General features: G+C 39.7%; 1 protein-coding gene across 1 annotated transcript in view; it reads left to right on the top strand.

The window, feature by feature from the left end:
* Positions 1–4,530: 4,530 nt before the first annotated feature.
* FAM185A (family with sequence similarity 185 member A) overlaps positions 4,531–26,661 on the top strand; it is a 30,729-nt gene continuing 8,598 nt past the window's right edge. The window contains exons 1-6 of the mRNA XM_026046371.1: positions 4,531–4,686; positions 7,513–7,605; positions 11,419–11,557; positions 16,641–16,682; positions 23,738–23,833; positions 25,251–25,385. Coding sequence (XP_025902156.1) covers positions 4,531–4,686; positions 7,513–7,605; positions 11,419–11,557; positions 16,641–16,682; positions 23,738–23,833; positions 25,251–25,385 — 661 coding nt within the window. The remainder of the gene's footprint in view (positions 4,687–7,512; positions 7,606–11,418; positions 11,558–16,640; positions 16,683–23,737; positions 23,834–25,250; positions 25,386–26,661) is intronic.

Raw genomic sequence — 26,661 nt, 5'->3', positions numbered from 1 at the left:
ATTTCATCCAAGTGTTCTTAAATCCATCAGCAGTTTCCAGTTCCAGGCCTGGTGTGGCTCAGATGCCAACTTATTGGCAAGTGGAATTCCTTCTGGCAAAGAATTGCTCAGGGATAGTGTCTATTAAGTGTCATTTCTTGTTTCTGCATGCAGGTGTGCAGTTCCAAGACCTTTATGCAATTTGCCCATCGCTTTCTAGTTTACTCTGACAAATTCAGTATTTTGGATGAAACTTGCCAACCTYGATATTTGCACTGTTTTCAGACTTATTCAACGTTAAAGGTGACAGATAATATATTAGCTAAAAGATAAGAAACTAAATRTGGACTAAGGACCTTGCCAAGGAGTTCTAAAAATCAAAGTTTATTTTTTGTAATTTTATCAGCTCTTATCTACATGCTCACTGGCYCTTTTCAGTGAACTGTGGTAGTTCTGCCAGGTGGGACTTCTCAGAGATAGTGTTACATGAATCSTTATGAATTGTTGATATATTAAGTTCCAATTTTTCCCTACTTRGAAAGTACAAAGATGACATTTACTCATCTGTATTTCATTAATGAAATSAATCCCTGGCTTACAAATAATTAAAAAAAAAATCCAAGAATCATATTTGAATAACTGTTAGGTGCTACTCCAGATTATTCTACTTTTTTTTTCTTTTCCTTTTTTTGGTTAGGGGTAGGGTAGGAAGTTGTTGTTACRTTAAGATCCAGGATGTCTTTTCCTTCAGAAACAGTTACAGTGCTAGGAAGCTTCTGAAAGGTCTCTATTATAACTCTGATGTGAGGAATTCATTTAGCCTTTCAATTGTGGGCTCAGCTTTAAGACACCTACCTGTAGCTTGAACATCAGCTGGCTCTGCAGACTGTCAGGCTTCTTGCTGCTTATGTTCTTGAAAGCGGTTTTRTTAGTTTTTTTAAGCAAGTTGTTCAACTTGATTTTGTGGTGAGACTGTAAAATTCAAGCATCTTGTGCAGTGTTTATTGCATTCCCTCTTTTTTTACTAGTTGGCACCCTAGTCCCTGTGATGCTGATGTTGTTCAGGTTGTTCTCTAGTTATATCCAGAGTTTTATCTCAGGTTGTGGCTGGAAAAACACCCTATTATTAGTGTTATGGTGGAGATTTGAACTAACTTGCCTGTGAGGTTCTACTTCTAAGTGCTCCTCAACTCTAGTTTGTTTGGGCATTATCTTTTTTATTACTACATTTATTGTGTCTGGGTCGTTTCTTTGTATAGGAAAGAAGTATCCATTAGACATCAGTATTGTCATAAACACAGCATCTTCTTCTTGTAAAACAAATTTTGATCTAGAAAGGAAGCATCATAAATCACTTGCTAGTGTTTCAGCGTTCTGCAGACCTTCTTTGAATGCATGAGGTAGGGCTGTGTGTGTGTGTGTGTATTTATTAACACTGTTTATATCACTTTATCCATCCTCTTCTGCCACTTAGCTGTAAGAAGTTAAGGAAATGAGGTGCATGTTTTTGCAATCCCAGCTTGTTTTTTGAYTTGGGGCATTTCTTAACAGCTTTTRCATCTTTATATTGGAGTTTATCAAGAAGCTGCAAGTTAACTGAAACTGTATAGAAAGTGACAAGCAAATGCAGAGGATGATGGTAGCTTTAAATAGTGCCATAAGACTCCCTGTAGGTGTAGCAAGAGCTTATATTCCTTTCTCTAGTCTTGGTTTGTCTTTCAGTATCCTGCACCAGTTTTCTCTTTGGGAGCACTTAACCCTCCCACTTAAGTCTTATTTAAGTCCATGGGACCATTCTTGACAAAGTATTGTAGCTTCCTGTGGATGCAGGGTAAGGTTTGGCATATTGGCATATTGCAAGGCATATTGCAAGGCGTTGGGATATTGGCGTAGGCAAATGCAATGAATGCCTGGCTCTTGATGTTGCTAGTTCACAATTTCATCATTTTATGTTCTCATTTAAGCCATTCCTTCTGCCTACTGCAGCTCTTTGGACTGTTTGTTCCTGCTTTTTGGGKTTTTTTTTATAAGTGGTAATAGAAAACAGATGTGAATGTTTTCAACAGGGTATTTTCCTGATGTTAGCATGTAATATGGTGGAAACCAGATMATCAGTGTCTACCCCGAACCTTCCTGTGTGGCCAGAGAAGCAGATTGTCTTGATGCACTTTTGAGTGGTCCAGGGCTTCTAAGTCATTTTAAAGGAAGTGTTTCACCAATCAGTTTGAAATACTGTAGCTTTTGAGGCACCTCTACCTACCTGCTGATACCACAAGTCTCATTTTCCCCGATCATGTTTCTTTTTTTCTGTGAGAGTCCTTTAGACTCCAAAGATCTGTGGGTGCCTTTTGAGGTTTGTGTGGCTGACAATGGCTGCGTCCACAGCTTCTCTGAGGGAAGAACAGAGTAGCTATTTTTGCCATTTTGGCACTGAAATGGTATGTGTTTGGCTTCTCTGTGCTTGTTGGAGTTTCCCTGGCAGTGCTAGCCAGCTCTTCTGTGGCTTCCTTGTGGGGTCACTTATCCTGCTTTAGGAGGCCTCCTCATGAGACAGCGGGACTCCATTCCTTGACCACTAGTGCTTCTTGTAGCACGCCCACTCTGCAAAGTGTTTCCWGGCCCAGAATCCCAGTTTTGAGCAAGACAGCTTGGATTGCAAAAATAATCTTGTCGGGTTTTTTTTTTGTGAACTCCCAAGGTTTCTGCTGTACAAGGATGCATCATTTCCAACTCAGATGCCAGGAYGTGGCCCTACGCAGACCTCTCTCGGGACCACATCTAAACAACTCCCCAAGAAGTGAAGTCTTATGGAAGAGTTTTGTCCATTTGCTTCAGAACCTCTAGATCAGCACTGTTCAAATTGAATTAGTAGAAATACCACTGATGACTGTTTTTCTTTTGAGGAAACTGTCTGGGCTTCTCCAAAATTAACATAGTTGTGTAGGCCCTCAAGCCCTTGTTCGTGATGCTTGTTGTGCATGCAGTTGGTTGGGTTTTGCCCTCTGACATGTCTCAAAGCTCTCAAAGCTCAAACCCTCTCAAAGCAAAGGGTTTATTGAACTTTAGGTGTAGTTTAGTTAGCTTTCTGCAAAACCTGCTTATCCCATCCTCTTCCAGCCCCTTCTCTTTCCTGATACCACCTTGTGTGCATCCCCCAGTAAGCCTAACCTCCTGGCTCACTGGCAGTAACACACTCCTCTTACAGCAAAGATGGGACATGTTTCCTCTGTGTCTGCAGGGGTGCGGGATTCTCCTGCTTTGTCAGTTGGAAAAACTCCCCTTCGTGGATATTTGCAGTTCTCAGATTCTCTTCTTTCCATCATCTATGGGCTACTCGTTATGGTTTCAGCATCTGTTTTGAACAGCAACTTTTCAGTGTTGATCTTTCCACTCTGATTATGTTTTATTTAACGCTTCTAATACTGCTGGTCACCTTGGAAGATCTTGGAAATGAAAGGAGTGCTTTGACTGAGCTGAGGGATTCCCCCATCCCGTATATTCTCCTCTGCGGTCTTTAGAGTGTAAGTGGTCTCTCTCCCTGCCTCTGTTAGCCCTTCAGTTACTAGCTTCTCTGCACACCTTTCTGACTCCTATTCCAATTCTCTTTCTTTTTAAAGAACAGGTGACAGTTTGCCCTTCATTTACCTCTTATCAGTATTTACTCTGATCATTAATAGAACTGTTTGCTGGCACAATCAGCCTGCCTTAGCTGCACGAACCCAAACTTCTGCCCATTCCCCTAAACTCACTACAGAGTGTAAGTGGCAGAAAAACTGCTTTTGCTCTTCTGTATGAACTGCTGTGAGGCCATAAGTTACTCCCTTGATAACCACATTATCACCCCTGGTGACTTTCCTTTATGGGGATTTGTGAGCAGTAATAAGGTGATTCAGATGAGAAAACCAGTAATTCGTGTTCCTTTGTGCCAGGAGGGTAAGTCAGGCTCACCAAAAGAACAATGACAAGTGCAAACTCTTCTATACTCATTTGTTTTGCTGTTTGCCAATGGAAGCAAGATAGGTCCAAACATGACAAGGCACAGCTCTGCAAAGTCAGGTTTGCTCGCTTGAACCCTCTTAAAACTGCCACACCAACATCTGCTCCCCCACCTACCCGGCCTAAAAAGAAAACAACCCCAAAAAGCTACAGCAGGACCAAATAACTAAACAAAGCTCCAAACACACCTCACTGTAGCCAAATGAATTGTTTGGAGAGTTGGTGATTAGGGTCTATGTGAGATGCAGAGTTTGGGAGTCTTGGATGGCAGAAGATCAAAGAGGCTGAAGGTCAAGGGATGGGCTCAGTGGGTTTCAAATAAATCCCTGAAGAGTTGCACTGTGCCAGGCCCTTGCCAAAGGTTACACTCACTCTGCTGCCACTTCAAATACTCTCTCTTTAAGCAGGATGGTTGTGTACAGTTTGCAGTTTTCACCATCAGCTGTCAATAGTGATGCCACGCTTGCAAGTGTGCAGACAAAGTTTGCAAGAAGCTTGTTCTGAAACCCCCCACCAACACCCACTCTCTGTGCAGTTACTATATATTGTAATTGAATGTTGACTTTTCTCCTTCCGTTGCTAATAATTCTTTTAATTCCAGATTTGGATATCAAAACGTCAGGGACTGGTTGTGTGAAGATTCAGAAAATAGAATGTGATAACTGCGATATTGAAACTGAGAAGGGGACTAGTGTCTTGCAGTCAATAAAGGTACAAACAACCTCTCTCCATTCTGGCTCTCTTTTTAAAATGACTGTATGATGCAATGTAGTATAAAGAAAACAGTTCTGAAGATGGGAAGAATTCTAGTCGTTTGAAGTGCCCTTCACCTCAGCACCTCACCTTTATTTATTTTGTACAGTTATGACAGAAGTTAATAATCATAAAGAGCTTGGGATCACAAGTCCAGGAACCATTGATGATAGCTGAAGCAAGTCAGCAGAACTTGGTAGTAGTGGCAGGATGCCAGCTGGYTTTAATGAGGGTTAAATGCTGTGTATTCAAAGCAAGATTAGACCTACTAGGTCAAGGCTTTAAAATGCTTAACACCATTTATGTTCCAGGAGAGGGGGATTTTTTATCCAGTATCAGTAATTCTGTCAAACTCCTTGGTTTASTTTTCAATTTAGGTATGGACTATGTGTCTGAAATACCAGTCTAAAAATATTTCTGACAAATATGTGATACGGTCATGATCTTGCTTCCTYGGTGTTAAGACTTCAGGTTTCTTGATGTAGGTTTTTGTAGAAATAATCAGAATATGTCCAAAATATGAAACTGATTCCAACCAGTACCTATCATTAATTGGAACTGCACCTGCAGGAATAATAATATAATGAAATAAYAATATAAATTCAGAGGAAAGGAATTTAAGATGTATCAATTCTAATGTTTAAGTGTTATTGAAAGTTGAAAATCTTTCAGCATTTTTCTCTTACAACAGTAAAAGAGAGATGATTTTATAGGTCACGCTGGGGAAATTGAGTTTAAGGAGAAATTTAATATAAAGTGGAGCTAGCTCTGCTCCGTACTTGATATTGATAAATGAACCACAGGCTATCTCTGTGTTCCAAATTCTGTRTTATTGACCTTATTAATCCTAGAAAAGGTAACTGAAATCCAGCAAAAAGTTAACAGTACTATATATACTACTGTTATTTTAAAGCTTTGGTTAAAAATCTGTGTTATATAACCTCTGTTTGGTTAAAAGATTCTGTTGTATAAGATGTAGTAATAATAATAGTAACACAAGCTGCATAACAGGGGAGGGGAAAAAAAACAATATTGGGCAGTATTATTGGCAGTAACTGTTGAGTGCCATTACAATTGCCCCTATTTTTTCATAATCTTATGGGAAAAGAGGGTTCTGAGGAAAGGCACCTAATGAAGTCAGATCAGCTCTCTTTTCCTCAAGAAAAGCTTGATGTTGAGTTTTCAGCTTATTGAGCCTCTCAATTCACAATGTCAGGGAAAAGTGCAAGTGTAAGAAACTCTGTTTCCCCTCAGCGTCCCCTGTGTCAGGGGTGACAGGGAAAGCTTTTTTGCTCCCTTAAGCACAAGATGAGAGGAATAGCCTCTCATGTTCTTAGAAGATTTTCTAGAACACGCTTAAAACGTGAAGAATGAAGAAAGAACTATGGGTTCAAACTGAAAAACTTATTTAAAATGAAGCTTGAGTAAACTCTGAGGCTCTGCCTTRAATAGCTGCTTTTTTTAACCACTCCTGGTTTTATTGGCTCTGAAACACTAGGATAATGGTCTTGAGTAGAAGTTACCGACCTTATAGATGTTTGCAGGAGCAGAACCATGTAAATATGACATGTACAGTATCATATTTATCTGTACAGTTCTTAGTTTAATCTTGTTTTTAAGAACTAATAGGGTTCTAATAAGGTAGCTGTAACTCAGTTTTCTAACACTGATTCTGCAGAGCTACCCAAGTGCTGATCTTCCCTCMGGGGTAGTGTTTCTCTGAGCAAACTGAAGAGATATTGCCCTCTCCTGGATGGGTTAAGGAGATGTTTGACGTTGCTTCATTGTCATGCCATTCACAAACCTCATTAACCAGAAGATGAGAGCATCTCTTTAAAGCAGAGAGCAAAGCATCATTGATCTGTGACTTCTAAATCAAACAGCAGCAGCAACCTCCAGCACCCACAAACTCTGGTCGTGAGAGGGTTATTTAAGAGCATCCAGTGAGTAAAGTCACAGCTGCTGATTCTCTGAACCTCCCACAGGCTGTTTAAGTTGRAACTTGAAAACCTGCTAGGTTTGGGTGTAACGCTTGGTGTCTTTAGAGAGAACCCCCCAGAAGTTTGACATTGGTCTTCCCTATTCAGCGTGATAGTAGGAAGGTATAGTTAAATAATTCAAATTTGATCTCTCCCTTTTTTCCCTGCACCGCCTTCCCCTCCTGTGTTTGGTTTTCAGCCTCAAGACCTAATATTTGTCTTTTTGAGAGTACTTTCTCTTAAGAAGTTTTATGGTTTCTGGTATATTTATTGCTTGCCTAATTATAATTGCTACCTTTCTTTCCTCTTTTTGATATATCTCATTAATTTGCTTTTCTTTCAGTTGTTTGCAGCAGCCCAAAGGTATAAAGCAGTTAGATTTAAAACTGGTTTCTTTGGGGGAAAAAATGATAGCAATGCAGCTGCTCTACATTAAATACTGAATTGGAATGTAATGTACTGGGAAGTAGTCGCAGAAATGTATGGTGATATATGTGTAAGTTGTGCTAATTAGGTATAGAATCCTAAGGAGAGTTCTGTGGCACTAACTGTACTGATTCTAGTTTGTAAGTTGCTTCTTATTGTTAGCTCCTGTCTTTAATCTACACTGCAGCACTGGGCATGTGCTTCCCTTTGCTGCTGGTATAAAGAAAATCCAAAGAACCAGCTTGCTCCATGCTACTTATTTCAGCAGATACGGGGTACCTGTTTTGTTCAAAGAACTATTTTGATGGTAAAAGGTTGCTCAACATTATTTTTTCTTGCTTTCCTTACCTAACTATGAATGGTAAACTCTGTTTTTCAGAGTCATAAAATCAACATACGGACAAATGGAGGCAAAGTAATTGGTCTTGGAACACTCTATGGAAATACAGATATTCGTGCTACAGAGAAGGGTGTAAGTAAGAAGTGGAGCTTTTTTTTCCCAGTGGACATCACTAGTTCGGCGTGTGTGTTGCAAATTAATAAGCATCCTTTAAAATGGAAATGTTCTTCAAAATGTAATGGTTGTTGGTTAATTGTCCATTAATTGTCATTGCCATGCAGTTATCTGTCTTGCTTGGTTTGGAGTAGTAAACAGAGGCTCCACAAAAAGGTGACAAAAAGTACAGGAGTATTCTGTCAACATGCAGCTTGTAGGATATAATTTAAGCTTTTATTTTTTTCTTTTAATAAAGGAGTCAAATTCTTATAGGAATTTTGATTTTGTGCAAAAAAACTATATGAACCACTCAGTTTTGCACACTAATGCATATTATTGAGTAAAAATGCAACTTGTAACGTTGCATTTACTTATCTCTCATGGGCTGATACAACACATTGGCCTTTATTATGTAGACCCTCAAAATGGACTTTACCTTGGCTGATATTTATGCACTTAAACTCTGCAGTAGGCACYTGAGTTAGTGTCTCCTGCTGGGGCCTTGATGTGCGTTACCCTTCCAGCATTTTACAGTGAGAAACTGGAAACTGCTGCACTCTGTGTGTTAATCTGCAGCTGAGAAAATAAAACCCAGTCTAACTGAGGGGTGAGCGATTCAGTGAGAAGTACCATGAGCAGAGAAACAACTGCAGAAGGRAGTAGCCTGCTTTATTCTGCAGAGGGCAGTATGAGATTAACTTCCTACTGCTACTTTTTTTTTTATCTATTACGGTAGGACAAAAAAAAACCCAGTAATTTCTCCATTATTTTGAATAATGTAGAGCTAGGCCCTCCATAATACTAAGACTTCCAGGCCCGGGCTGGTTCTTCAGTTCGATTTGATTTCTTAGAGCAGAAGGGCTGCTACCTGAGTGCGTAGAGCAGCGGCAAGGCAGGAAGTTGCTGGTATGAGTGCAGTGYTGTCAGAACAGATTCTTGGGAAGAATCAGAAAAACATACAAGATTTGGGAGAATTCCATCTTCTCTGAGGAAAGAATCAAACCCAAGCTGTAAATCCAAGAGTACAAACCTAYATAGGTTCCATTTTGGTGCTCTTATGCAGTCTGTAAATCAGATTCTCACATCATACAGTCACTTACATACAGCTTTACCTGGTTTACAGCATGAATTTACCTGCTGCTGCATTTATGAAAAAATGTCAGTATTAAATTGCCTGCATTTCTTTGTAGGGGATACTAACCATCCTTTTTATGTGCAAAGGAGCCTCGAGGCTGCTGTAGCTGCGCTTTTCTCTTGTGTTTATGTCTGTACACAGTCACACATCCTTTTCACAAGAACATTTCTCATCCCAGCATAAAAAGTCTGAGCACTGAAAGTCTGATAGATGCCACAGTCCCATGATCGCTGCTGATTGACCAGCAGTTCTTTGGGGCCTGTTACTGGTTAATAGAGTTGGGATTCATCCCAAGCCACGAGCAGCCAGGAACGCTGTCTGCTTCCCGTAGCCAGGGACAAAAGGAGGCAGAGGTAGTTCACAGTCTTCTTTATTTACAAATACAGAACAGAACTTGGGCTCGATGTTGAAATTCTCATTAATAAGCTGTATAGAGAGTGAGATTTGTTTTCTCAGTTGCCCCTTCCTGCCAGTAATCAGCCTGCCTCGCACGTCCCACGTGTGCTGGTATGAGAAGTTTCTTCCATGGGTTGTCATCGCTGGGTAGCTACAGCCCTGTCAGCGTTTCTGTTACAAGCCAGTGGTGTCAGGGATTCCTCAGTTCCCTCCTGGACCAGGTGAGGATGTGGTAGAAGACACTAAACACTTCAGAAACGGGGAAAATATTTGAAGGGGAGGGAAAAACAGTGACTATACTCATCAAATATCTGAGCATGATGAAGGATAGAGTGTGCGAGGAGGGAATTGTTTTACTCAAACGCAGCAAGGTGTTAGTTTCCATCTTGAAAATAGGCTCAGGTGCAAAAACCATTTCAGTCTGATTTATGACAGACCGATCTTTTTTGGTGTTTATTTTTTCTCTTTAAAAAGGATAAGCAAAAACTGCCAGAACCTGAGCGTATAGTGGGGCTCACTGACTGCAGCTCCCGTGACCCTGCCCTCAAGGGAGGGAGGTTTCCCAGAAAATCTTGTGGGGAACAGACCAGATCATCCAATTTGTTCTACTGGAGAGTTATGAGCTGCCTTGTGCCATGGGGACTCTGTAGAGCGCTTAGTTAACGAAGCCAACTGCCTTCTGCCAAAAATTCATAGAAGCTAAATAACTTGGATCGAAAATGTATTTCCTCTCAGTGTGAACTCACGATCTCGAAGGCCTTAGTTCTGGACTGGAGCAATCTGGTTTTCTTCCCTTCTTTTCCTCCTTCCCCTCCTGGGTTTTGGTTCTTCTGAAGCATTTTTTTATATTAACTGTCTGCCTCGGTGCTTTTTATTAAGTATCAAGTATTTATTAAGCATTTTTAATAGTCATTAAAATGACTTGCTTATTGCTGTGCATTTATGAGAAAGGTAGTTGAGACTGATATGCAGGGGCAATCAACACATGAGTGTATTCTTTCAATAAAATAATATATAAATAAGGTAAATCCCTAAATAGGATCACATCTTGCATACCCTGGTAATAAATTAAGCTTTAAGGTTGAGATGCTAGAGTCTAAAATGACAGCGGCTTTTATTTGGTGTCTTCGCTTTGTACTATGGTGAAATACATTTCAAGGACATAGTTGCAGGGAACATAACACTGGAAGGGACAACATGTATTTTTGTGTATTAACTTTTTCACAATATAAAGGTGTTAAAGTGAGTAAGAGGATTTCAAGGTACATGGACATGAGATAGTTTGAGCTAGAAGGCTGTGAATCACTCTGAATAATGATTCACTGAAGAGTCAATGTGAGCAAATTAAAAACCTGTTAAATGAGGTTTAAACATGAACTTATGTGAATCCCTTATAAATCAACTTTAACTTGAGAAGGATAATATTCCATTCTCCTGGCATTTGCTGAGGATGGCATGTACTTTCTTTGTACAGTCTCAAGTTAATTGCAAGACTTGTTATTTGCATGTAGATCATGTTATTGTAGCTACCACCTTTTATTCTTCCAGTCCATCAATAGCACAATTTTCCAAGTCTTTTCTTATCTCCACAGTTTTATTGAAGGAAAAGAGGAAGGGGGGGGGGGGAAAGGCAGATACTCGCTCATTTTTCAAGGCATTTTTTATTTTTTATTTTTTTATTTTTTATTTTTTTTAATTTTTATTTTTTTATTTTTTTTATTTTTTTATTTTTTATTTTTTTATTGTTGTAAGAAGTTATGTTCACAAAGTGAGCAAGTGAAAAGTCTGCCTAAATACCTGCGTTGTACAAGAAGAGCTGTGGGTTTTGGTATGTCACCATGGTAAGCTCATTACCAAAGCTGTTAAGTGTCATAGTCACATATGAGCATTAAGTCTTAGTTATTAAAGCTGTGATTGAAAACAAACAAACAAAAAAACCAAAAACCATCTTTTTGAAAGACACTACTTGGATTCTTTTTAAAATAGTCAAGTTATTCTTTTAGGGATCTGGTTTTGATTGTTTGAGTCCTTTGCCTGTATTGATGGAGCTAATAATTCATAGGAATATTGTAAACTTTAATTAAATTGTTATTTAGAGCTGCATAAAGATGTTTTGTCTTGTGCAGTTTTTAACTGAGAACTCAATTTCATTTGTTTTGCACCGAAGCTTGCTTTCCTTAGTAGTGTTACTTCTTTGTGCCTTTCCAAAATGAGATGACAAGTTTTCCATTATGTTTATTTAAGTTTGTTTCTCTTAGAGCGTGAGTATAGAGAAGCTGCAGGGCACTTCCATCAACATATCCACTGAAGATGGGCTGCTGAAAACTAAGTATCTTTACGCAGAAACGTCATCCCTGTCGTCAGAAACTGGTGATATTCTACTGGGAAGTATTCATGGTAAGGAAATATTGTCAGAAATGTAGCTGTCCTGTTGGTGTCTGTAATGTTCCTAATAACAAAAGGACTAAAGCTCTAGGTTATCACTAAATTATGTGTAGTATGAGAGCAAAATGAGTCAATGTTAGAGGCTGAGCTGATGAGGATTAGCTTACAATATAGCAAATGGCGCTTATTTCTAAAACGGTTTTATAAGTATGCTCCTTGTGAAATAGGAAAAAGCAGATGTTATAGAGAAGAAGCATGGCACACATGCTAGGGGTGTGTTAAAGTATTGTAATTAAGCACTAAAACTATATTAAAAAGAAGGAGGGAAGGGATGGAAGGATGCTTCTCCCACCCTCACATTCTTCCTCTCCAGCTTTTTCTTATCCCCAGCTCCCAATGAGGTTTCTGGTAAAATATGGTTATATCTAGAAGTTTTTCCTGGAAATGGGCTCTGTGTGTGCTGGCACTCTATGCTAATAGAATAGTGACAGTTTCTATTCTTGAAGATGAAAGACACATTCCTTCATCCTTCCACCCCTTACTGTTCTTCATCTAGAACTAAAACTAACTAACTCTGGTGTCTTTCATGTAAATAAGTCAAGGTTGAAACTCGTTGTGTGGTTGTAATGTAGCAAAATTACTACGGAACTGTCTTTAATGTGTTCAGGGATTTTTCTTTTACTTAAAACTCTAGGGTGTGTGAAGAGAGAGTGTGAAATCAATATATTGAGTCCAGGCTTTTAGCTTTGTGCCCTGTAAACAATTTGCTGAAATTTTGTGGGCTTATCTTGCTTCAGAAGTGATTCTCCTTCCTTCTTTGAAAGACCAGTTCCACTGTTGATGTGGCATGGGCTGAAACCTGATTTCCAGCCTTGCTAGCTACAGTTCCTTTCAGCCTGTGTAGGCAGCGCTAAGGGTTTGTGGTTGTTTGTTTTTCTAACATGTAGACTGTTACTGCCAGCAAATAAGCTGACTTTTCTACCCTCCAGCAGATACAATCTGTGGAATGGTCAGTATGAGTGTGCTCATGCATCTATATGCATCCAAAAGATTATTTTTGTTATCTTAGTACTAAAATGAAATAATAACAGCTGTAGCTAGTGACTTACCTCTTAGTAATGCCTTGTTATAATTTCACTGAAGAACAATGTGAAAACAAATAGAATTGTATCCAAATTATACAGACATTTCTTACATGACTGCAGGGTTATTTTCATGAGCTCTTTATTAAATGGGTCTGGAAGACCTAATGTTATTTTATCTGTTCCTTTTAATAGAATTTGTACATCAAGATTTGCTTGGTTTTTGCAGTCTGTTCTTTCAGAAGAATATTTCCTGCAAAACATTATGCTCCTCAGTCTTTCAGTACTAAGACCAAACATTGCTAAAATAAAGATGTATATTAGTGGAAAATAGAATTAGTTAAAATTAGTTAGAAAAATTAAATTGGTCACTCTCATTTGTAGTCTTTGCCTTGTGAAGTACTTCAGTTTTAATCCTGAATCAAATTAGATTGAGGCCTGAAATGCTAAAGCTGACTCTGGTCAGAAACACTCTAGTAATTCTGTATTGTAGTCCTCAAGCAATCTCATAGCAGTTATATCTTCAATATTTTTGCTGTTTATATCTCAGATTCTGGAGATACGAGTATATAGACAGAATTATTTCCTTTTTTACCTCTCTGCTCTCACTTGCAAACAAAACCAAATCCCTTTATCATAGTAAAAACAAGCTACAGACCAAAGGCTGCCCAAGCCTTTCAAAGAGCATGAGCCTGTTGTGTGCACTGCATGTTACACGGTGCTCAAGCGGGGCTTCCTGCTGCAGAATGAAAACTTCTCTTGTGGTTTCTTATCAAATGCCTATATTATGGCTGAGAACATGATTAAAAGTAGCATTCAACATTTAAATTGAGTTTAATTTTTTAATGTCTGTCATTTCATTCCTTCTTCCACTAAACTGTTTGTACGTCTTTTGTAACTGAGGAATTTAAAAATGTTTTTCTTAAACATTAAAGTGTTTCTCTGTGACAAGGTGTAATTCTTACACTGCAGGAAATACTGATAACACAAGCTTTTCAAACAAGTCCCCAAATAAAACCTTCATACTGGAACCAATTATACCTTTAAATAGAAAATCTTAACTGCTTCAAACCAGCAGTTTTATTGGAAATGTTCAGAAATGTGCTGTTCCCAGTTAAATTTGATTAAAGAAGGTCATTAAAATATTTTAAAAGATACTCTGAGAATGAGGGGCCAAGGTCTCTATGGAAATGTGGGTGAGTGCACAGGATTTTTTTCCTGTAGACCAATCCACAACTGAATAGGTTGAGCTGGGACTGTTCACTCCACTATTGCAGGGAGAAATTAAGGTAGAGATGAGGTAATCYGTTGTATGGAGGCATTTTGCATTGCTCTTTTGCAAGCTTCATGCTCAGGATAAAAGATTAATGCCTTATTTTGAAGATACTGRTTTAGAGTCACTTTAATGAGCAGACACACACAGAAGAAGGCCACAACTTTGAGGCTGAGAAATATGCTGTTGTATCTAAGGGCAAAAACATGAGTGAAACCTCTCTGCATTGAGGCCCATAGRAGAAATAAACAGGGATTTAGACTCGTCTTCCTTTGCAGCTCTGCCAAAGCCTTGGGCTGAGTCGCTTTTCTTAGAATTGCAGAGTAATCTGGGTTGGAAGGGACTTCTTGACATGTAGGCCAAGCTACAAGCAGGGTCAGCTAGAGCAGCTTGCTCTCRGCCTTGTCTGCTTGAGCTCGGCATTATCCCCAAGGACAGAGATTCCACAGACTTTCTGGGCAACTTGTTCCAGCCCGAAATTACCCTTGTGCTGAGAAACTGAGTCATCATTTCCACTGTGGCAATTTGTAATCGCTCTCCCTCTTTTTGCTGTGTTTCCCCAATAAGAGGCCGGCTGGTTTCTCTGTGCCCTTGTGTTAGGAAGCCAGAGACCACAACAGGATGCTCTTTCTAAGGCAGAACAAGCCCTGCTCTTCCAGCCAGTTCTGGGTCCTGTGCTCTAGCCCCCTCATCATCTTGATGCCTTCCTCTAGCCTTTCCTCTCTTTCCCCTGATGTATCTGGAACCAAAGAGTAGTTCAGCTTCACAAAGACCTATGTGGAATGGCTGCATGACCAAAAGTAGGGTTTTATGCATGGCCTGTGGATGTTGCAGGCTGCAGCACGGCAGGAAATTCCTACCTGCTTCCCTTCTAGCTAAATATTTGACCTGTAGCTGTCACCATAACGTGCGAGTGTGTGCATTCATGTCATATCTGCCATGTTTTAAGTTAGTGATTAATAGGAGTTTGATCTCTAAATGTTTAATGTTCTTCAGAGATCTGTTTAACTAAACAAAGCAAAAAAAGAGAAAAATGAAGAACAGCCAGTAAATCTACAAGTTCAGGAGCTCTATTCAGACCCTGTGTAATGCAGCTTCAGCTCGTGAGACTTGCTAGTTTACAAAAGACATGGATTTTTTTGTTGTTTGTTGTACAGAAATAAGTGCTAGTTATGGAAAGAGGGAGGAAAGAGGTTGGATAATTATATAGTGTGTGTGTGTATCTCTTAGAGGGGAAGGGAAAGGTTACAGTGAAACCAAACCTCTTGCCAGTGCATTGAAAAATGCTTTCGTTTCAACTCTGGCATGCACAACCACCAAGTATTTTGTGCCGAGTGTGCTTGGAACAATAAATGTAGGACTGTTGATAACAGGCTGCTTTTTTAGCTTCCAATGTATGGACCACTAAGAAATCCAGTGCCAGCTGCGTTGCTGGGATGGGCTCAGCCCTCATCTCTGTGCACTGCTGCTTAGCTGCTGGGGGATGTTGGGAGCAGAACTGGCAAAATTTGAAAGGCCTCTTCCAAAGGATCTGAAAATTTTCCTAAATGTCATGTATTACTAAAATTGGATAACATTATTGTGATCAACTTTGTTTGTCTGTTGTCCTTCTGGGAACATGAAGGAGTGATAGGAAGGAACTGTTGTGGTTTAGTTCTTTCATTTAAAGCGTTTTGTTTGTGATGTAATTGTACATTTATGATAAACATTGAATTTTAAATGTTCAAATAACTTTTTTCTTTAGACTGTTAACAAATATAGATGGCTTTTTTCCTATGAGATATCCCATCCTTTCAGATTCTTGTGCTGCCATATGCTGAGGAGGAGCTCTCATTTTGAGATTTAAGAGTGAAATCCTGCACGTTGCTCTGAACAGGCACTGGCAGCTTCAGCAAGAGGCCACTCTACATTTCATGTTTTGCACCTTCTCATCCTCCTCAGGCAGCCTAACACATGAGGAGCCTTGTGAGAGGTCAATAAAAGCTATTGATAGTGGGTCATCATGCCCTTCAGTTTGGAGGGAGTAGCCGATTTTCATGACTTCTCTAGGACTTGGCTAGGAAGTAGCCCTGCAGGCTAAAGCAGAAAATCCTTGTCCTCAGCTTGGAGAGTGGATTTTTGTTTTTCTTTTTCTCTCTCCAGAGTCTCCAGGCCCACACAAGTGTCTGTATCTGCTCACACAGACTCATTCTGTCTGTGTGTCTCTCAGATGGCTGCTGTTTCATTGAAGTGGCTTTATAGCTTTGTTACTCATCCTGTTAAACTGCCATGAACAGCCAGAGTGCTGTTGCAGTCATCTGAACAATGTGGTGGAGGGTGGGAACTGTCCCCAAATAAAAGACTGAATGCAAAGTGCCTTTTGCTTTTCCCTCTTCCATATGTAGCCTCTGCCTTGAAGCTTTATCCAGTGCTTTTCTTATTTCTGAAATCATTTCACTGTTACTTATCCACATATGTTGTTGTTTCTTTTGTTTGTTTATAAAGCAACAATGTTTAGGCAGGGTAATTTACCCTGTTCTGCTTTTAAATGCAAGTTAAATATGCTTTTATATATTTATATAAATTTATATATATATATTTAGTTTATATATATATATTTAGTGATATATAGTACTAAGGTGTATTAGTACCGTAGTACTAAGATGTACATGGCATCACATTCCTTTAATCTGTAATGATTTGAGAAAAGTTAAATTTGCTTTTAATATTAAAATGCCTCTTTTTTTCTTTTTTCTAATAGGCAACACCACCCTGCAGACCAAGACGGGGAGTATCACAGTAGGTGGGTTCTACCTTATCTCTAAGATAATATTCTACTTTCCCACTCTTCTCTCTCTTTGCTCTTTTGGAAAAGATTAAGAGAGGATGTAAGGCCATGAGAAGAAAATCAAGTGTGCCTCAGATATGATCGTTTTGCCTCTTAACCTTGCTCTGTATCTTCTATCTGTTATTTTTCAAAGACAAGCTTTGTTTAATTTTTGTGTCATGGAGTATCCTGTAGTCACTGCTGAATTACATGTTGTGTTTGAAGAAAAACAGCTTCCTGGAAGACTTAAAAAGCTACTGCTACTTTCTAAAGAGGTGCTTTGACCATTGTCTGTCACAATGAAACAAAGGGAGATTTTGGGGGAGGGATAAATTGACCTTTTATGCAGTGGGAAGAGGTGTATTAATTACTACATTATCTTAGGAAAATGCTAGGACTCTTTTTTTTGCAGTACGTTGACATAGAAGTGCAACACTATAATCCTGGTTATTTCTCTGATAGAAAATTGAAGTAACAAACTGTCTCCAATGAAATCCTGAAGGACTTCTGCAAATAAACATATTTACTGAACCAAATCTCAAAGTCTCCTGCCGATGATAGTGACCCTGCTACTAAGCATCTTTCAGGAATAGGCTGTACTATTACAACTTTTTTGTACTTCTAAACAATCTATATCAATGTCCCTGGAAAATAAATGCAATACACATTCTTAAGGGTTAGTCATTAAACCACAAACTTAAATCAGGCTTGTTGCTCTGTTTTTCCCTCTGTTAAATAACTAACGGAATATGAGAATTATTAAATAATGTTTTTTAACACAGGATGTGATGATTCTTTCCACCAACAAATGGTGATTATTTTCCTTAATTAATCGGGTTTAGTTTAAGCATTGGTAAGCCTGGTAGTTGAATTGTTTTTTCAGTTTTCAATTCTGAGAGGATAAATTATACTTAGCCTTTTACCAGAGAGGGTAAAACCTCATCTAGATTCTTTTTTCTTTAGGATTTTTTTCGAAGCAAAAATGCCTTTTAAGATCAACTCCTGAGATCAATGAAACAACTTGAGATAAATGAAAAAGAAATGTAAAAAAGTTTAGAAGTAGAAGCCTTCGTGTATGAAGAATATAGGGCACAGCATAACTTGCTGGACTGCCAAATATCAACAGAAATTTGATGACAGAAATGAGAAGAAAAAGACAGATCCTCTGACTTCCTGGACTAGATTTTCGTAGACAGGCAATGCTTATTTTTCTAAAGGCCGAGTGTCAGCATCAAGCTCTTAATAAAGCTGTTAACGAAAGGTATTTCTTTCCTTTTTGCTTTTTACAGCCATAGACTTTCTAAATTTCTGCTGCAGGTTCAGCTACAAAGGTGTTGCTGCCTTGGGTAGTCTGAGGTTAGGATGCTTGTTTCCATCTGCAAGCAAAAGCTTAATTATTCCTTCAGTGAACATCCTGGAAAACGTGATGTGCGTTTCCAAAGAAAGTCTAAAACTTTCTTTGGCGACACTGAGTTCATATTTCCATTCACCCACCTACTCACGTTGACCCACTAATACTGCATCCATCCCATGCAAAACCAAGAAAGTAGAAAGTTTGCAGCAGAGCACAGTGTTGCTGAACCCTGCGAGGTGTGAGAGTTGAGGTCTGCAGCTTCTCCCTCTCAAAGGGACTCTCAAGGCAGAAATAGAAAGTTATTCTTCATTCCTACCAGTCGAGCTTGCAGTTTTATAGAGTTAGCAACGCATTTTATTCATTAACTGGAGAACTTGCTCATCTCTAGATTCTTGAGCTGGATCCTTAGCTTTTTGGGGATTTATTTACCCGTCTAACTCATAGTTAAGAATACTTCTAAGAGTATTAGGCTGGGGGAAAAACACCAAGCAACTGCATAAATCGACAGTTTTGTGTTCTTGTATAATTTTGCGTTATAAAACTGGGACTGCTCTCCTTTTTTTCTGTGTGTTTTCTTTTAGTTATCTTTAGAACAAGATACTTTAGAACAAGAGCTGTTTTGTCAGTTAAAAAAAGAAAGTTTTATCTGGTTTGGCTAGTTTGTATTATTTTTCTATGTAAACGGGTTTCTATTTTTTGAACTATTCTATATTTTTGATAGGGGGTATCACTGCAACTTGAAGTGCCTGGCACCTCCTGCCCAAACAAATGTTGACTGTGAGGTCAGAGCAGGTTTGGTCAGACCATCCCTGTTTGAAAACCCCTGAGGCTGGAGCTTGCACTGCCTCTCTGGGCCAACTGTTCTGCTTCTTGACCATCTTCAAGAAGGAAGATTTTCCTTATATCACAGAATCTTCAAGGTTGGAAGGGACCCCTAGAGCTCATCCAGTCCAGCCCCCTGCTCCAGCAGGGACACCCAGAGCACAGGGCACAGGGCGGCATCCAGGCGCCTTTGGAAGATCTCCAGAGAAGGAGACTCCACAGCCTCCCTGGGCAGCCTGGGCCAGGGCTCTGGCACCCTCACACCAAACAAGTTCTTCCTCACCTGGAGATAGAACTTCCTGTTTTTATATACAGAACTTTATATAAGTTCGGACTTACACCCAGTCTGAACCTCTCTTGTTTCCGCTTCCAGCAGCTCTCTTGTCCTGCTCCACTCTGAGGAGCCTGGGGCACCCTTCATTGCTCCTCGCAGACACCCTGAGCTGCTCGAGGCCTCCTGAAGCTGTCCCTGCTCCAGGCCGGACAGCCCCATCCCTCAGTACCTCCTCACAGGCCAGGTGTTGGGATCCATGACCTGGGATCTGGGACCAACTTTGGGGCCAATCCAGTGGCCTCAAATCTGAAGCCAACTGCTGCCCTCACTCATGCTCATTGATGCCCATCTTCTAGTGATAGCCCCAGCCTTGGTTGCATTCTTCTGCATGTGGCCTGTGAGTAGAGGGGAATAATCCCCTCTCTTCATTTCCTGGCCTTGTGTTGGTTAATAAATGCAGGATACTGGTGGCCAGCAGAACTTTAGTGGGTCTGGTGTTGTAAGAATAAGAAAACTAGTCATAGTTATTTTGTTTGCTATCGTGTTTCCCCATTTTGGATGGGTGGGCTGGGTCCAGCTTAGAGGCAGCAGGAACTATTAGAGAAAGTAGAATGACAAAAACCTGGAACAAACAACAAAAAAATGACATTGTGTAAAATTCTGTGGGGGTTTCTTTTATTCTAACCTTTCTTTGGCAACTGACACTGTGGAAGACCTAAAGGCTTTTGAGACTTGCTGTGACTGACTCACTCTTTTAAGACTGCTGAAAATAAAAATACATAAATTTCAACCTTGTCAAAAACCTGTGTGGCAGCAACTTGAGATGTGAGTACGGCCTCGACACGAAGGTGAACAGAGGTGTCTGAGCCTGGCCCTTGTCTTGTGAGGAGGGCTGTGCAGCAGTTCCCTGGTACAGAGACAGGTGGCTAAAATTTTCCTTTGAGGAGGAGTATTAATTATGAGAAACAAAAATGCTCTTCAAAATATTTTTGCATAACTGAGTGCATAACTGTACTGTTATGCACTGTACTCAGTTATACAAAAATATCAGTATCGACTGAAAGAACTGAAATATTTTCAATAACTGAAAACAGTAGACAATAACTTACCTAGAAGTTATTTTGCATCGGTGCTCTTGCCTGAGCATTCACCTTTGGATGTGTTATCCAGGGAATTTTTAAAGTAGAAACCACAGTTCTGTGTTATATTAAAGACATTATGGTCTCTGCTTTAAAATATTTTTGGTACTTTTTTAACATATGATCCATGCACAAACTTGGCTCATAATAGAAATTCCTTCTACTGATAGAGTCGATGCTATTTCCTTTATTATTCATGCTGCTTGGTTCTTCATCTTCCAACCTCATATTGCAGAACTTGGTCTCTCCTTTGTGCTTTCCTACTCACAGACCTTTTTTTTAATTTGTTCTCCTGCTTTCTTCTGTGCTGTGTCCAAGACCAACCTACCAAGCTTGCCTGCTGGTTTGCAAACTGTGTTTTATATTAAGCATGTCTGCTCCCCAGGCAGGCTAGGATCTCTCATGTATAAGGATATGAGGAAAAAAGCAAAGGCTTTTCTTTAAAAATGAGARAATCCATTATTATGGACATGTTAATATTGGCTGAGTTGTTACTTAGCTTTATCATCACCATCCCCATTTGCCTATTATCCTTCACCCTCCTAAAACATTCTGAATCTTTATCAAAACAATATAAGATAGCCAGCTAAGTAAACATAAATCTTTCTCATGCTTCACATATGATGGAATCTTACATTGTTTCTGCTATCCTGAAACAAATTATAATAAAGATCTTGTATTTTTCCATTGAATTTCCATTGAATGAAAGTTTTACACAGATTTGTAATGAATAAGGACAATTATTATACACCATTGGGAAAAGTAAGGATGTTTTTGCTTGGGTTAAGGCAAAATCTTTTGTGTTCATTCTTTAAGGCTTTTTAGTTTTATAAAATGAAGGGAAGTAGATGCTAAATGGTTAGTGCTGTGAATGAGCTTTCAGTTTTGTCACTCTACAATTTTTCGCAAGTTACCTATTTTCTGAGTTATCTTTTAAACAGAAAGACTAGCAGGCAGATTGGCTGTAGCAAAWAGATAATTTGTAAGGAAAAAAAAAMCAGAACTCCTCTTGTTTGATCCGTAAGATTATATCTAAGCAACAATTGGTACATTTTTTTAGGCTTTGCTGTATTCATGCAACTCTTCCACTGTAAGTCAAGAATTTAAAAATATCTCTGATTCCTTCTAAACTTTGCAATTCAAAAGAAGGGAACTGCCATGATGTTCTAACAGAAGAGTTTCTTTCAGAGCTTGTTCTTTTTCTTGGTGTTGCTGTTCTAGGGACTTTCTGTAGAGCACCTGTGAAAACTGCAGTCTGGGCATTTCTTTATGTTACTGTTCATGTAATATCTGCACTCCCCCTCATCTATTAGTTTGCACAACTTCTTATTTTGGTTGTCTTAATTGAGAATCAGTGTCTTTTTTGGAAGTGCTCCAGCTTGCTCTTCGGCACGTAGAGCTTTGCTCATGTGGGACCAGAATCTGGCTTCCTCTCTTAGGAGTTAGAAAGACCAACAAAGCTGGTCCCTGTTGCGGAAAAGTTATTCTCCACAAAGCTTAGCAAAACATTATCAAGGGCATTTTGCTTCACTGCCTTTTTCTTGCACTAGCAAATTCTTAAATAGCCAGAGTTACTCAAGAGTGACCGTCTGCTCTGTTTCCTTTAGAAAGATTCATCCTTGCCTTTCCTCTTGAGCTGTCAGTCCATAACAGATTCTGAATTTAAAGTATCCACTTCTTTTTCATGTTTCTTATCCTCAGTTACGCACATGAGTCTCAGCTAAAGCTGGCTATGTATTTACATTTAAAATAAATGGCCTTGCAGCTTTTTTACTGTCATATATTGTCTCCATTATTTCAGCTGTGTTCCTTCCAGTCTGTGCTATTTTATACAAAAGTATTTCTTGTTGAAAAACTTAATGTTCTTGCTAAAACGTTAAAACATTGGCTGTGTTTTATTCCATTTTCCTGCATTTTTTGTCTCATTTGTTTAAGAGTTACAGAGGCTTGAAATTACAACAGCATTTTTAATAGACTTTGCAGAAATGATAGCCAACTTGACGTCTCTCCGTATCCTTATTCATTTGCATTTAATCTCATAACTATAAAATTGTTTCCAGAAATCATAAATCACATCCAGTTGTTTCTGCAAAGTATATTTCACGTTGCTTCCATAAATCAGAGCTAAACATGTATTGTAAAATCTGCTGTAGTTTGGTTAATGCTGCCAAAGTTCTCAGTGTTTTTGAAACTTTACTCCAGGGATTATTTTTTCCCTCCATCACAACAAACTTCCTGATAAGTGGTGTATGTTGGGAGTCCAAATCCAGCTAGGTAGCAAGCAAGGCATCCGCCCAGAATGGAGCTTTCCAAAGCAGTTGGGGTAGGATTTTTCAGATTTTTCTTAATATAGATAATTAAAAAATAAAAGAATAAAAAGAGAAGACTATGCAGTCATGCAGCACCACTGTATCTCCTAAGAGCTGCTTTTGGATTTGGAGACTTTTGGTGAAGAATAGGAAAATAATAATTAAATAATCTTTAACCTCTGTAAAGTACCATCAGCTGGTTATCCTGTATGGACTGTTAGCAGTTGTTTTTCCTGAAAGGAGTTCCTGTGCTTTTGGGAATCCCTCTTTTCTCACAGTGCAGATAAAGGAGCTCCCTGCGTGTTTTGTTTAAAACAGAAAAGCAGGAGACCAGATATCTCCTGTGTCTGCTGCGAGCCAATCTGTCAGGCTTCAAAATCTGTCATTTGGAAACTTCACTAAGATGTTTATAACCATTATCAATAAAATATCACAGAATCCCAGAATGGCTGAGGTTGGAARGGACCTCTAGACATCATCTAGTCCAACCTCCTGCTCCAGCAGGGACACAGTGTCTTCATTGTAACTTAGCCAAGCAAAGCACTTTTTCCAGATCTTTCATTTCAATTAACGAGGATTTCTTTTTTCCTTTAATTCGGGTTTGGAGAAGTGTTTTAACACAGAATTCATGGAGATGGGAAAACCCTTTGCAGTTCTATACTTTATCATTGTTTTCTCACTAGCCAAAAGATGGGGCCCCCAGGCTGAGCAGCGACCGGCTGCTTTCCGCCTCCAAAGCAATCAGTTTTAGCTGTGGGATAATAACCCACATTTTTCCTTCATGATTTTAGTGTTACGTACTCTGACCTTCCACATCTGTGCTTGAGATCTTGGATGAGAAAAGCTCCAGTTCAGTTTAACACAAGAACTATATGGAAAGCTTTAAGGGTTTAAGGGTTTTAATGCTAGACATCGTGGTTGTGATTAATGAGGTGTATTCTCCAGTGAGAACTTTCGTTGTGTAAAACTGGCAAGATTCAGTCAGGTTGGATTTTGTTGTTTTAGCCAGCTCGGAAAGTTTGTCTGTGTTTCTCTGCACATCCAGAAACTAAGAATAACGAATGAATATAGTAAGTATTTATTGAAAAAGAGAAATGAGATAAAATCCTTTAATTTTCTCTCTCTTTTTTTAGATTCCTCTGATGGAAGTCTAAAAGCTTCTACAGATCATGGGTCAATAGATGTCTATGTCAGTCAATTGAGAAAAGTGGATCTGAAATCCCAGAAAGGTTAGTAGACTGGAACAGATGGTTTTTATGTGTATGTGACAACTTGTGATCTAAAATGAAAAGTGTGAGGGTTGTTGCTTGTCTGTCTGGAAAAAAAGAGTTTCTAGTGATTGTTCATTATCTACATTCTCACATTCTCATCATTGGAAAATGTATAAATCTTAAAATATGGTAAGCTCTATAGAGAGGACAAGGATATACAAAATAGTTCCACAGGTATTTTTACGTACTTTTACTAGTAAATATAGTAAGTTCTAGTAAAATGGAATGTATTTAACGAAAAAATAACTAATGATATCTTCAAAACATTGCCTGACATCTGTTCTGGCAGCAGAGTTTAGTGAAGGCAAAGTTGATGAAGTTCTGTTTCCATTTACCCTGTAAATTCAGAGTAACTGCTGACAACTGCTGAGCAGAAAATGTCCCATTTGTGATAAATCAGCTACACGTGTGTTGCTTTTTATGAGTCACATCGTTGAGCTATTCTCCAAGGATTGCCCAAAAGTGAAGCTCTTCMCTATGCTAAAGCTTTTGTGCATCCAGCAAAATTTAGATGGAGATACTGGTAGCTGCTTGTTTTTCAGGGCTGTTACAGGCATCTGATTCTGCAGGATTTAGGTTTTGTAGCTGGTGTTGCTTTCTGACTGCTGCTTGAAAGTTTTACAGTCAGTTTTCTGTTCATACCATTATTGGATTTCTTGGGCATATTTAAAGAAACTTTTAAATGTTTTTCTAAAGTGAGTCAAACTAGAGAGCGTACGCACAGCAAGCGTGTTCTGACTTCTGCTATTTTTAGTTTCAATGTGTGAGACAACTTCCAAACACGGTGACTAATTCCAAACACAGTTAAGGTTGGCAGATGCGGAGCCCAGCAGTTGCCTTCAGTCTGTGGCCTAAAGGATTCACACTCAGGGGAAGCAGAAGTCAGAATTTCCATTGTTAATGTTTTAACCTCAAAAGCAGAGCTGTACCGAGCACCAAAGGTGCAGTTCTGTTGGTAGGTGGCAGGTGAGAGAGAGTTTCTGGGGTGGTTAGAGACCCTTGAGTCTGTAGCCTTTCAGTCCTGTGCTGGGCAGCAAAGCAAAGGCAACTGCTGACACCAGAACATTACAAGGATCATCTGATGGATTGTCCTTGTAACGAGGTCCTCCAGTGAGAGCTGCGCTCGCCGTGTACAACGGTGTTAATTTTCCAGGCCCCCTAGGAAATATCGTGGCACCATTTTATGCATTTTACGAGTATTGTTCTGGTTGTGATAAATGAAATCGTCCTTGCTTATTCTTTCAGAGACAGAAAGAAAGATTGCTGTGTCTGAATACTCTTAAAAATGGGATGACTTGCTTCAAGTTGGCTAAATTGTTGTCTGTTTGATGCTTTGATCTGGATGTTAATCAACTCTCACTTAAATTTATACCAGGTTCCATTAAAGTCAAGGTGCCTGCCTCTCTCAAAGCTCATTTGCAATTGTCGGGGAGGAAAGTGGATGTGAGCTCAGAGATCCATTTAGAAGAAACACAGAGTGCCTCTAAGGATGATCACGTAACTCTGAGTGGTAAGGCTTGCTAGTTTGGGCTCTCACTAAGTGTCTGCCTGGCCTTAGTCAAAGATATTTCCATTTTCTTACCAATTCCTTGCTCTTYGCCCCTTGCTGTTTCATCTCTTTCAGCATTAGGTGCTTGCTGGTGCCAGTGAGCTCCCCATGTCACTGAYTGGTTTTCATTTTCTTTGGGAAATGATTTGTGAGTATGAGGGACTCTTTCCCTAACAAAAATCATAGAGCCAAATTCATCCTCACGATAACTCCARTTAATCTGGGAGTGTAATAAACAGGGGTGTGAATATGACCTGTGGCCTTATACATGGCTTAAAAACTGCTTAAGAGTTTACTGATGGCTTAGATGGTCTGTGTCATATACTGAGAAGTCTTCTTGATGTGTGTCAAAAACAGAAAAAAGTTGTGTGTGGCACAACTTTAAAAGCTGTAAATGTTAAACAGTGCAAGATAGGCTGAGAAATGGTGGGTGGAAGATGGCCAGGAAGGCACAGAGCGGGCTGGAGCGTGAAGGACTAGAGGGGCCAGGGAAGGACCTCTGGTAATTACTGGAAACCTTCCCCTAGCAGTTGTAGAGCTGAACTTGGCAGTGCCCAAGTGCTGCTCTGCCCTGCGTTACAATAAAGTTGTACAATTCAGTGTCGGGGGSGGAATTTCCCTCTTGCCCTCCCAGCTGCTCCATGCAGGAGCTCTAGGTCCTGTGCTGTTACCGGCTCCTTGAACTGCATTAGAGGCAAAGGTAGTGTAAGAGGCTGCAGCTTTCCTTGGGAGCGTGTGTTGTCAATATGACCTGATGTCGTAATCGACTGAATGAGGCTTTAAGTTTTTCTTTTYTCTTAAATCTAAGAAAATACCTACTTATTTTTCTTTGCATAAAAAAAWGTACTGCCAAAGTCCTCAAAGCTCGGCACTGTTAGAAGCCTCCTGTGTGAGCAGCTCACGGAGCCCGTGTGCGTGGTACTGTGCTCTTGAACTGTGTGCACTTACCTCTGTCTGCCTCGCGGTGTAACGAGTGCCCCAGTTGTCTGCTAGGGATGAACTCTGAGAGAGCCACGTTGGGAGCTTCCCGGCTGGCAGCAACGGGAGGGCCCCAGCTGCAAATGGAGTCACTGCGGGAGCAAACGGCACCTTCCTCCCGTGGGGCACCCTGGCTGCTCTGCCCTCTTGTTACACCAACAGCCTTCAAACCACAGAACCACAGAGTGGTCGAGGTTGGAAGGGACCCGTGGAGCTCATCCAGTCCAACTCCCTGCTCCAGCAGGGACACCCAGAGCAC

The sequence above is a fragment of the Nothoprocta perdicaria genome, unplaced genomic scaffold (genome assembly GCF_003342845.1).
Source record: "Nothoprocta perdicaria isolate Ctin4 unplaced genomic scaffold, notPer1 scaffold_44, whole genome shotgun sequence".
Classification (NCBI taxonomy): domain Eukaryota; kingdom Metazoa; phylum Chordata; class Aves; order Tinamiformes; family Tinamidae; genus Nothoprocta; species Nothoprocta perdicaria.
The sequence above is the reverse complement of the archived record's forward strand: the minus strand, read 5'-3'. Positions and strand labels throughout refer to the sequence as shown.